General features: G+C 48.3%; 1 protein-coding gene across 5 annotated transcripts in view; it reads right to left on the bottom strand.

The window, feature by feature from the left end:
* Window positions 1-241: 241 nt before the first annotated feature.
* CHD2 (chromodomain helicase DNA binding protein 2) overlaps window positions 242-10,383 on the bottom strand; it is a 94,943-nt gene continuing 84,801 nt past the window's right edge. For all 5 annotated transcript variants that reach the window (XM_061595932.1, XM_061595931.1, XM_061595933.1 and 2 more), the window contains 5 exons: window positions 8,846-9,024; window positions 7,598-7,697; window positions 5,013-5,223; window positions 4,175-4,424; window positions 242-3,818 (listed from right to left, as the gene is read on the bottom strand). In XM_061595932.1, the coding sequence (XP_061451916.1) occupies window positions 3,485-3,818; window positions 4,175-4,424; window positions 5,013-5,223; window positions 7,598-7,697; window positions 8,846-9,024 (1,074 nt within the window). In that variant the 3' untranslated portion in view covers window positions 242-3,484. The remainder of the gene's footprint in view (window positions 3,819-4,174; window positions 4,425-5,012; window positions 5,224-7,597; window positions 7,698-8,845; window positions 9,025-10,383) is intronic.

Genomic DNA, 10,383 nt, shown 5'->3' with positions numbered 1-10,383 from the left:
TGGGAACTTGATCTGTGCTAGAGCGTGTGAGAGAACAAATAAAAACCAAGATCCTGACAGGTGGTGGACCTAGTGGGAGTATCACAGGTAGCGCCAGCTGTGGGATCGTCACAGTGTGCAGTCTGGATCAGCAAAACTTCAAAGCTGTCCAACAAATTACTACAATGGAACTTGTGACAAGCACAGACAGCAACTCTCCCTCTCTTTTTTCCCACAGACAGCAAACAAAAACGAGGTGGTGTTCAGATTTGTGAAAATGTCCATGTCACATTTTAATATACAAGAATCCAAAGTACAGCCTACAATGTAGGAAAATTTAATACATACTCTATAAACAAACATATTTACATCAGAAATCACTAGGACAGTGGCAATTTTTTTGTCACAATATAAATTAATAACTGTGTTTTTTTCCCCTTTAGTCAACAGGATTTGCTTTGTTTCTTTCTCCCCCACCCCAATAAGTCTACGGCTTTGCAAACCAATCTTTCCAAAGTGGTGGATTGTTGGGGAAAATGCAATGGACGAGCCAGTGCTGTTATGCAGACAGTGGAAGTGGAGCCCAGAAAGATTCTTCCCCCTCCCCATTCCCAAATCATTCACCCAAACTGGGTCCAAGCCCAGCGTTACTTTTTTAGTCCAGGCACTCTGCAGACAGTGGGGATTCTAGCGTGAACAGTTAACACTGTTTCTGGGGAATACACTGTTGCTTGTGGGTTTTATTAATGCTTCTGCCTGCAAAGAAACTTTAGCGACTGGAACATGGGGGGTGGGGAGAGTGTTGCAGAAACAGCCATTCTAGGTAATGATACAACCCACCCGCTGAAAAATTTACAGTTGGGGCTGCCCCACCCCACACTTGTAATGCCAATCTCAATGCTAGATTTTTCCCAGCGTTATTAAGAGGAGAAATGCTGGGTGTATATCACTCCATCTGATGTTCCCAGTTTGTAAACATGCAGAATCTGCTAAACTACCCATGCACCCCCACAGATGCAACTGTTTTTTAAAGTCAGTTCCAACTTTCTGCTCCCCTCCCCTCATATTCATTCTTGAATGCATAACCCCCCACCCCGAGCACGTGAAGCCTGTCTCCTGCCTCCAACAGAATCCAAGGCATGCCATTCAGAAGCAAGTCTCACTGATTTTGGTTGAGGTTACTTCTTCGTAATACTTTTATGATGGAGTGTTTAAATTTAAACACCCGCTCGCAGACATACATACACTCGCACCTCTTTTTCCAGTCCGGTCGTTAGCTACAACTTTATGGCACAGGAATATACTTCATAATTACAGCAGTATTTTAGGAATAACCATTCTAATTAATAACAATAATTAATAGTATTAATAAAACTCTCTTTCTTCCTTCCCAGCGGGGTGGGGGAGATGCATTTGGAATTCACATTTATCAAGCCACCACCCTCTGTGAAAATGCAAGGACCTCCTGAAGAAATTCCATAGTGTATTTTCTACCATCACAGCTTAGTGAAATCAGAAGAAAAATGGCATCTGACACAATCTCTCTCATTCTCTCTCTCTCACACACACACACACACACCAAACCCTTCCAAACCTAGGTAAAAATACTTCCAAGTTTTTTCATTCCTTCTTGCAGGCAAATTAGAAACTTAACACTTCTGGAATTGAACTGGCAGTGACCGCCTGACCAAACGTTCCAACACCTGCCTATCCAGCAAGCAAAACATGGCTGTGGCTGTTGCATTTTTTTTTGGGGGGGGGAGTTTTGGACGAGATTGTTTCCTGACACCTCCTCAATGAGAAACTGCATACTGCTGATTGCCTGCATTTATTCATTTTATTTATTAAACTTATATTGGTTAAATTTGGGGAGTATAACACCAGCGAATTTAGGAACATCCCTTGAAGGCTACGTTTTTACCATTAATACACAGCTAATTGTTAACAGAGAGTTTCAGAGCAGGCTGCTTCTCTCCCCCTTTGTGCATTTACAAGAGCAACAGCTGGACCCCCCCCCAAAAAAAGCAAATTTGGGACCCTGTGTGAACATACACAAATGTCAATGGGGATCCTCTGCAGCTGATGCTTTTGAAATTTTTATAGCGGCCACCAAATCAGTGGGACTTTCATCTCTGGACCACTTCTGCCATGCGTGACTAACAGCGGCTGGTCGGTCCCCACCCACTCTGTGGATCCCTCACGTTGAATGGCTCTGCATTCTTCCACTCCCCTAGATGGTAACTGGTGGGTTGCTTTCATTAAAAACCTTCACCTCGGATAGGAAACCCTGGCCCGGCCATTTTCAGATGTTCAACAAACAACCACATAATGGTCTCTCACAATCAAGCAGCATATAAATTTTGTTATTTTTTAAAAAAAATAAAAATAAATAAAAGATAAGCCAGGGCTGTCCAGAACATGAAGCTCAATGCCTTTGCTGCTGGGTGATCCTTTCTGCGCACAGAGCCAGACTCTCAGTTCTCACTGAGAGCAGAAAAACAGGCGCACAGAAACCTCTGTCAGGGAGAGCCGAGGTTTTCTCGCATGGAACCACCACCAGTGCTTCCTCTCTCCTCTCTGAAGGACTCAATGAATGGGGCGGGACACATTTTTTAAAAATTCGGCATGTCCAGAAAGCCCCCCTCTCCAAGCTCAGAGGGTGGCCTCTTCCATCCCTCCCAATCCTCCGTTATCGTCCTTTGGTCCGCTGTAAACGCGGCACTGCCAAGACAGGGAAATGAGGACAGCAAGAGAGAACTGCAACTCAGGAAAGGGGGAAAAGTACACCGTGGGTTTGTGGGGGCCAAAGTGTTTCCCTTTTTTTTTGGCATCAAAAACTGAAAAGAGAGGATCTCCCTCTCTCTCTATGTGTATATATGAAAGTCTCTGACACCGGCAGTCAGATGTTCAAGGTCAGTTCTTTAAAGGCCTTCTCACCTTCCTCAGGACCGATTCCTCCCACCCATCCCTCAACCCCTACACTAAACTTCCCTCCATTCAACAGGTAGAGCCCACTCAGGCCGGTGCTTATATTCCCTCTCCGACGCCCCAGCCCCCTCTCCCACTCCCCAGCCAACAACTTGAATCTTCACACCAAAACCATTCGGCTCTCTCCTCTGTCCGTGCCCCGAGCAGCCATCGATCCAATGTCCGTGAAATGTATGTGGGAGTCCAAGTCAGCCTCAAGACATAGAAACGAAAAACAAAAAACCTGAGGTGGGCCTGGCTTTGCCCCCCACCCCCACTTCCAGGTCACTGGGGTGCAGGGAAGTCAACTCCCCAAACATTTGTCCAGCAGGATTATGGGAGGAGAGATTGGGGCGGAAATCCAGACGTCCCCCCAACCTTGTTCGGCTCCTATGATCCGTCTGCAAAAGCAGAGCCCAACCAGCGTGTTCAGCGTCTCTGGCTCTGGGCGTGTCGAACCAGCAGGTGCTGTTTTATCTCAGGTGAAGTTACCTCAGGCGAAGGTTCTCCCTCCTCTCCTGTCCCCCTCCCCCAACCTCTATGTCTTCCGGCTGCTCCAGTTATAATCCGGATTGTTCTTCTGTTCTAAAGGCCTGTCCAGGGGCGACCGGTGATCAAGAGGAGACTTGGCATCGTGTGGGGATTTCTGGGAGGGTGGGGAGCGGGGGTCTGAGAGCTGGGAGTGAGGAGGGGGGAGCAGCTGTTTGTAATCGGACGGTTTGTCCGGGTGGAAAGGCCGGTAATGGTCCGAGGGGCCTTGGCCATGGTAGCCCATGGGAAGCCTGTGGTCAGACATCCTCCTGAAGTCCTGTTGGTGGTAATTCGGAGACCGGAATTCATCTGATCGCCGCCGCTTGGAATCGTGGTGATGCCTGGACAGAAGCAAGCAGAGGGAGAAAAGTCATCAGTCCTGTATCGTTTGCAGACTGAAAGCAGCAACACCAGCGAATACTGATTGCATTCACTGGATTGATTTCTGCGCCGGACATGGGACAAATTAAGCAAATGTCGGCACGTTTCCATTTTTACTGGAATCCCGTGACATCCCTAGTGACCACTGAGGCCCAGCTAAAATTAAACACTAGCATTGTTCAGCCTAGAAAGGTCTTAGCTCCACCTAGTGGTGAGCCACAGGGAGGCCACCAAAACACACTGGGCACCCGGAGGCGCCCGGTTGCTGAGTGTAGCAAGCTGGCTACCAGAGCCCTCTCCACAGTCAGCAGCTCACCTGTCATAATAGTCCCTGTGGCCCCGGTGGTCCCGGTCACTGTTGTACAGTTCATAAGGCCGCTTGCGGGACGGGTTGTTCAGGCGGTAGTTGCGAGGCTCGCCGCGAGGCTCGCTGCGCAACCGGCGGTCTCCGTAGTGCTGTTCCTTATGCCAACGCGGTTCATACTGATGGTGACGCTCTCCACCCCACATTTGGTTGGCGCTGCCGCCATAGCTGAACTTGCGGTCCCTCTGCCAGTCACCTCGATCTGCACAAATGCCCGGGGGGGGGGGGGAGGAAGGAAGGCTCAACTTGATTTCACAAAATGCTCTTGGGTTGGCAGGTTTTCCAAACGGATCCTGGGAAGGTGATCAGGGAGTGACGACGTGGGAAGAGTGGCCCACGGTCGGAGATTCCCCACCCCCCTGAACTACAAATAAAAGGCCTGAAATTGACTGTCCCATCAAATGCTCAAGCCAGTTAGGGTTCAAAGTAAACACCTTGAAGTGGGCCCTGAAACAGACTGGCAACCAGTGCAGCTGTTTTAAGATACGGGCCACATGGTCACAGCCTGCTGCCCTTTTGTTGTCACAGCATTTTGCACTAGTTGCAATTTCCAGACCGTCTTCAAGGACAGTCCCACGTAGAGTGCATTGCAGTAGCCCAGTTTGTAGTCTGATGGATTGTCCCTGATCTCTGGCTGTGCTGGCTGGGGCCAATGGGAGTTGCGAGACCCAGAAACTTCTGAAGGGCACCAGGTTGGGGAAAGGTGACCTTCCAGTCAGTCTGGAGGGAGAATTTCACCCAGAGGAGTACGGGGGTGGTGGTGGCTGTCAGCTTCTATTTGGTCTCTTACCCGCGTTACTGAAATGCCTCTTGTTTGGGTGGTTGTAGTTCTCCCGCTGGTGTCCGTGCATTTGGGAAGGATGTGGTGGAGGCTGGTGGAACTTTTGAGAATGAGGTCCGTGCGGTATCTGAGACATCACACAATCTCGGCTGGATCCGGACACCTCTGGCCGAAACAGCTTCTTGCCTGCCATGGCCTCCTCCCTTTTCCTCTGTTCTTGCTGAGGGTGATGGAAGGGGAGGGGACAGTTAATAGCAAATTCAACACAAACAGCTTGAATAGGCTCCGTCTGAGCCAGCTGAGCACCACACAAGAACACAAATCTGTCGTAAGAAAAGCCCTGCTGGTTCAGGCCAAAGTATCACCTAGTTCAGCATCCTGTTCACAGTGGCCAAGCCGGTGCCCACGAGCAGGGCATGAGCATCATAGGCGCCGTCTCTGTTGCCTTTTTTGGAGGCTACCAAAGACCTTCCTTTTTCAACGAGCCTTTTAAGTAGACATCTTATCCCAGTCTGTAACCGTATTGTACATATTTTCAAGATGCTTTTCAAGATGTTTTGTTTGTAAGACATTTTGTTTTCAAATACGTTTTCAGTGTTTTATCACGTGTTCCATGCCACCCTAGGCTCCCTTTGGAAGGGCGGGATATAGATTTTAAAATAAATCAACAGGCCTTCCCCGCGTTCAGAGGCATCCCACCTCTGCTCCTGGAGAGAGCATATGATCTCTGTGGCTAGGAGCCACTGATAGCCTTCTCCTCCATGAAATTGCCTAATCCTCTTTTAAAGACATCCAAGTTGGTGGCCATTACCGCCTCTTGTGGGAACGACTTCCATAGCTTAACTATGCGCTATGTGCAGAAGTACTGGATTGTCGCCAATGTTAGTCCTACTCAAGAGCAGGCCCACTGTAATTCATGGACCTGCCTAATTTCCTGTTGCTATGTGCCTTCAAGTCGATTTCGACTTATGGTGACCCTATGAATCAGTGACCCCCAATAGCATCTGTCGTGAACCACCCTGTTCAGATCTTGTAAGCAGGTCTGTGGCTTCCTTTATGGAATCAATCCATCTCTTGTTTGGCCTTCCTCTTTTTCTACTTGTTGGAAGTGGGGCAAGAGCAACTCCTGTTTTGTTCTTTTGTTTAAGCTCCAGAAGGAAGATAGAGCTAGGGTCCTCCAGATGGATAGGCTTTGTTTACCTTTTACCTGTGATGCTCTGACTGGCTCCCTTCTGTCGCTAGACTGTGACACCTTTAGGGAAGCTTACCTGCCGCTCCTCCTTCTGCCCTTTCCATTCCTTTGTCCTCTGGCTGACCAGGAGAGAGGAGACTCCCTTTGTCTCTGCTCTCTCTCCAAGCATGGGGCTGACTCCCACACTTGAGAGTTATGCCTCCAACTTAGCTAGTTAGTTAGAACTAGGTATGCCTTTTCTATCTACTATGTATTTCTATAATAAAGTAGCTTTTCTTATTTTACTAAGTCTCAAGTTTCAATGATGCTGATGCCGGGTAAAAGCCTGCTTTCTTAGGCAAACGCACGCACACGCTGGCACACTCGCATTTCAACATCTGCTGTTACTCTCTGCTGCTGTGGTGCTGCTTTTAAACGAAATTAAGCAATACAACTACACACAGCGCAACACTACTCCCTTCTGTTTTCCCCAGCATTATTATCTTTTCTACTGAATCATGTCTTCTCATAATGTGTCTAAAGTATGATAACCTCAGTTTCATCGTTTTAGCTTCTATTGATAGTTCTGGTTTAATTTGCCTTTCTGGTTTAATTTGTTCTAACACCCAATTTAGCTAACTTCCTAACTTAGGTCCATCAATTTCAGTGGGCCTACTCTGAGTAGGACTAACACTGAATACAACCCACTTTCCTTTTGTCAGTCCTGAATATTTGAACATTCAGCTTCATTGCATGGCCCGAAATTCCAGTACTTCGCAAGAGGGAGAAAAAAACCTCTCTCTTGTCCACTGCTTCTCCGCACCACAAATACGCCTCTGTCATGTCACCCCTGAATGTTGTTCCTTGCAGACAACTTGCTCCAGCCCTCTGAACATTTTGGCTGCCCTTTTCTGAAGCTTTTCCAGCTCTACAACATCCTTTCTGAGATTTCTTGGGACTCCCAGCAGCCCATGAAAAAGATGCAGGAAGATTCTGGGAGCGAAAGAGAAAAGATCTGTGCAGCAATTTTTTTTTAAAAAGGGTGTGTCTGCACCACCTATTTTCTACAGCAGCCTTCACCAGTCTGGGTGCCTCCTACATCTCCTATCCATGCAGGCTGGGGCTGAGGGCAGTTATAGTCCAAAACACCTAGAGGGCACCAGGTTGGCGAAGGCTGTTCTACAGAACAAATCTCCATTGCTCCTTTATTTGTATTTCTCCTTTCAGTGACAAGAGTCCCCAAGACAGCTTATAAACATTCTCACACAAACTTCAGGGAAGGTGGTGGGCTCCCCAACACTGGAGGCATTCAAGAGGCAGCTGGACAGCCACCCGTCAGGGATGCTTTGAACAGGGGGTTGGACTCGATGGCTTATAGCCCCCTTCCACCTCTACTATTCTATGATTCACTTTTCGAACTTACCTCTTCTTCCTGAGACCGCTTCTTGTGAGCCATCTTGTATAACTTGTGCAACTTCCTTGCATCAAATTCTGTGAACTTGGACACAAATATCCACAAGTTCCTGGAAAAAAGTGAGCGGATTTCATTTGTATTTTCCTGTCCAGCGAGCTGTTGGAAGAGCATGTGTCTTCCCATTTTCTTCCATCAGGCTAGCCTGGATGAAACCTCATCCCAGAATTCCAAGCAAATATGGCCCATCCAGGGCCCACCCAGTGGGGACCAGAGGGGAACACTCTGCATGTGTTTAGGAAGACTCTCTTCCCTTTGAGATTCTTCACCTGTTCAAGGTCTGAGCCACGACGACCCTTCAATCAGATACAACCCAAGAAATTCAGCCTGCAGCGCTGTGTGCCACAGACTGTTGCCCTCTTTTCGCCTGATTTCACAGATCTCTCAATTTGGCTTTGTATTCATCTGTGCTAAAACTGTTGTCTCTATTTTTACTATTTTAAAAAAATTAAATCCGAAGCAAAATCCTGAGCCAAAACAACCAAGATTCTGCACCAAGAATTGTTAGGCTGTGCAACCCATCCACATAAGGCATTTTATTTGTCATGTTTCTATCCTACCTGCCTTCCAAGGGGCAAAGTACAACACAGGAAGCTGTTTGATAAAAGGAAGCAAGCCATTGGTCCTTCTAAGACAAGCATTGCCTACACGGACTGGCAGCAGCTCTTTAGGACTTTAGACAGAGAGTGTCTGCCAGCCCTTCATGGAGCTGCTGGGGAATGAACCTACCATGGAAAGCAGGCGCTCTGCCATGTCCTCTGAAACCTTGAAGAGCCACTGTCACACAGTGCCAATGGGCCAAGGGTCACAGCTTGGCAAAGTTACTTTTTTGAACTACAGCTCCCATCAGCCCAATCCAGTGGCCATGCTGGCTGGGGCTGATGGGAGTTGTAGTTCAAAAACAGTAACTTTTCCAAGCTCTGACTCAGTAGAAGTTAGCTTCTTACTGGGGAAGGGCCGTAGCTCAGTGGCAGAACACCTGCTTCCCGTTCCGCCGGTCCCAAGTTCAATCCCCATCATCTCCAGGTAGGGCTGGGAGAGACCCTGGAGAGCTGCTGCCAGTCAGTGTGGACAATACCGAGCTAGATTCAGTGCAAGGCAGCTTCCTTTGTCCCCGTGCCTAGCCTTTAAACCTTGGCTCGGTAGCTCATCGGCATTAGGGTGCAGACAGAAAGGCAGCCGGCAGGCAGGGCTGCTTACCTCCTCCAGAGCTTGATGAGCTCCTGCTCCGAGTAAGCCTTCAGGCACTCCGAGATGCGGTCTCCGATCTTCAGCAGGCAGCTCCGGGTGTGTTGCAGTTGCTCCTGTACCGTCAGCCCCTTCTCCGGCTTGTCCAGCTGCTTCAAGGCCTTCTTGACAGGCCTCATCCGCTCTTTGCACTCGGAGGGGAGCAGCAGGGAAAGCAAAGCTACACATTACTTATTATTTACACAGCCAAGGCAGGGGCCAGCTGTGGGGCCCCTCCAGACACCTGTTTTTAAAATTGTGCAATCGTGATGATTTGCGTTCATGATGGTATCAAGGGGCAGTTATATGCCATCCCAGTTCAACAGTGTCACGCAACCACCAACGGCAGCTGGTGGCTCCATGATGCCTTGGACAGCTCCTTTGAAAGTTCAGACTAAAACCGGGAACGGATTCCACTGCCCCACTGACATGGAGCCACCAGCAGCCACCGACAACCACCACTTATCATTTATGATCTAGTTCAGCCTTTCCCAGCCGTTGGGTCCCAAGATGTTGCTGGACTACAAATCCCATCATTCCTGACCACTGGCCATGCTGGCTGGGGCTGATGGGAGTTGTAGTCCAAAACATCTGGAGGGCATCAGGTAGGCAAAGCCTGCCGTAAACATAACCAAGTTCCATTGTCAATTCTTCACCAGCCGTCCAACAGTAGACACATTTGGCAGTGCAAGCAAGGAAAGAATTCAGAAGGAAACTCGGCAGGCGCTGGATGTTCTGAACTCCTGCGTCTAACATCCAAGCAGAGCTTACTTATTTAACATTTAGTTTAATAAAACGTGGAATGCCCTTCCTGTGCCATATGTGAAGCAGCAACATAAGAACATAAGAAGAGCCTGCTGGATCAGGCCAGTGACCCATCTAGTCCAGCATCCTGTTCTCACAGTGGCCAACCAGGTGCCTGGGGGAAGCCCGCAAGCAGGACCCGAGTGCAAGAACACTCTCCCCTCCTGAGGCTTCCGGCAACTGGTTTTCAGAAGCATGCTGCCTCTGACTAGGGTGGCACAGCACAGCCATCACGGCTAGTAGCCATTGATAGCCCTGTCCTCCATGAATTTGTCTAATCTTCTTTTAAAGCCATCCAAGCTGGTGGCCATTACTGCATCTTGTGGGAGCAAATTCCATAGTTTAACTATGCGCTGAGTAAAGAAGTACTTCCTTTTGTCTGTCCTGAATCTTCCAACATTCAGCTTCTTTGAATGTCCATGAGTTCTAGTATTGTGAGAGAGGGAGAAGAACTTTTCTCTATCCACTTTCTCAATGCCATGCATAATTTTATACACTTCTATCATGTCTCCTCTGACCCGCCTTTTCTCTAAACTAAAAAGCCCCAAATGCTGCAACCTTTCCTCGTAAGGGAGTCGCTCCATCCCCTTGATCATTCTGGTTGCCCTCTTCTGAACCTTTTCCAACTCTATAATATCCTTTTTGAGATGAGGCGACCAGAACTGCACACAATTGCTTCAGACTTTGTCTAGGCTTTCTGTGACCCA

This window comes from Rhineura floridana, chromosome 14, assembly GCF_030035675.1.
Source record: "Rhineura floridana isolate rRhiFlo1 chromosome 14, rRhiFlo1.hap2, whole genome shotgun sequence".
In the NCBI taxonomy this organism is placed as follows: Eukaryota; Metazoa; Chordata; class Lepidosauria; order Squamata; family Rhineuridae; genus Rhineura; species Rhineura floridana.
The sequence above is the reverse complement of the archived record's forward strand: the minus strand, read 5'-3'. Positions and strand labels throughout refer to the sequence as shown.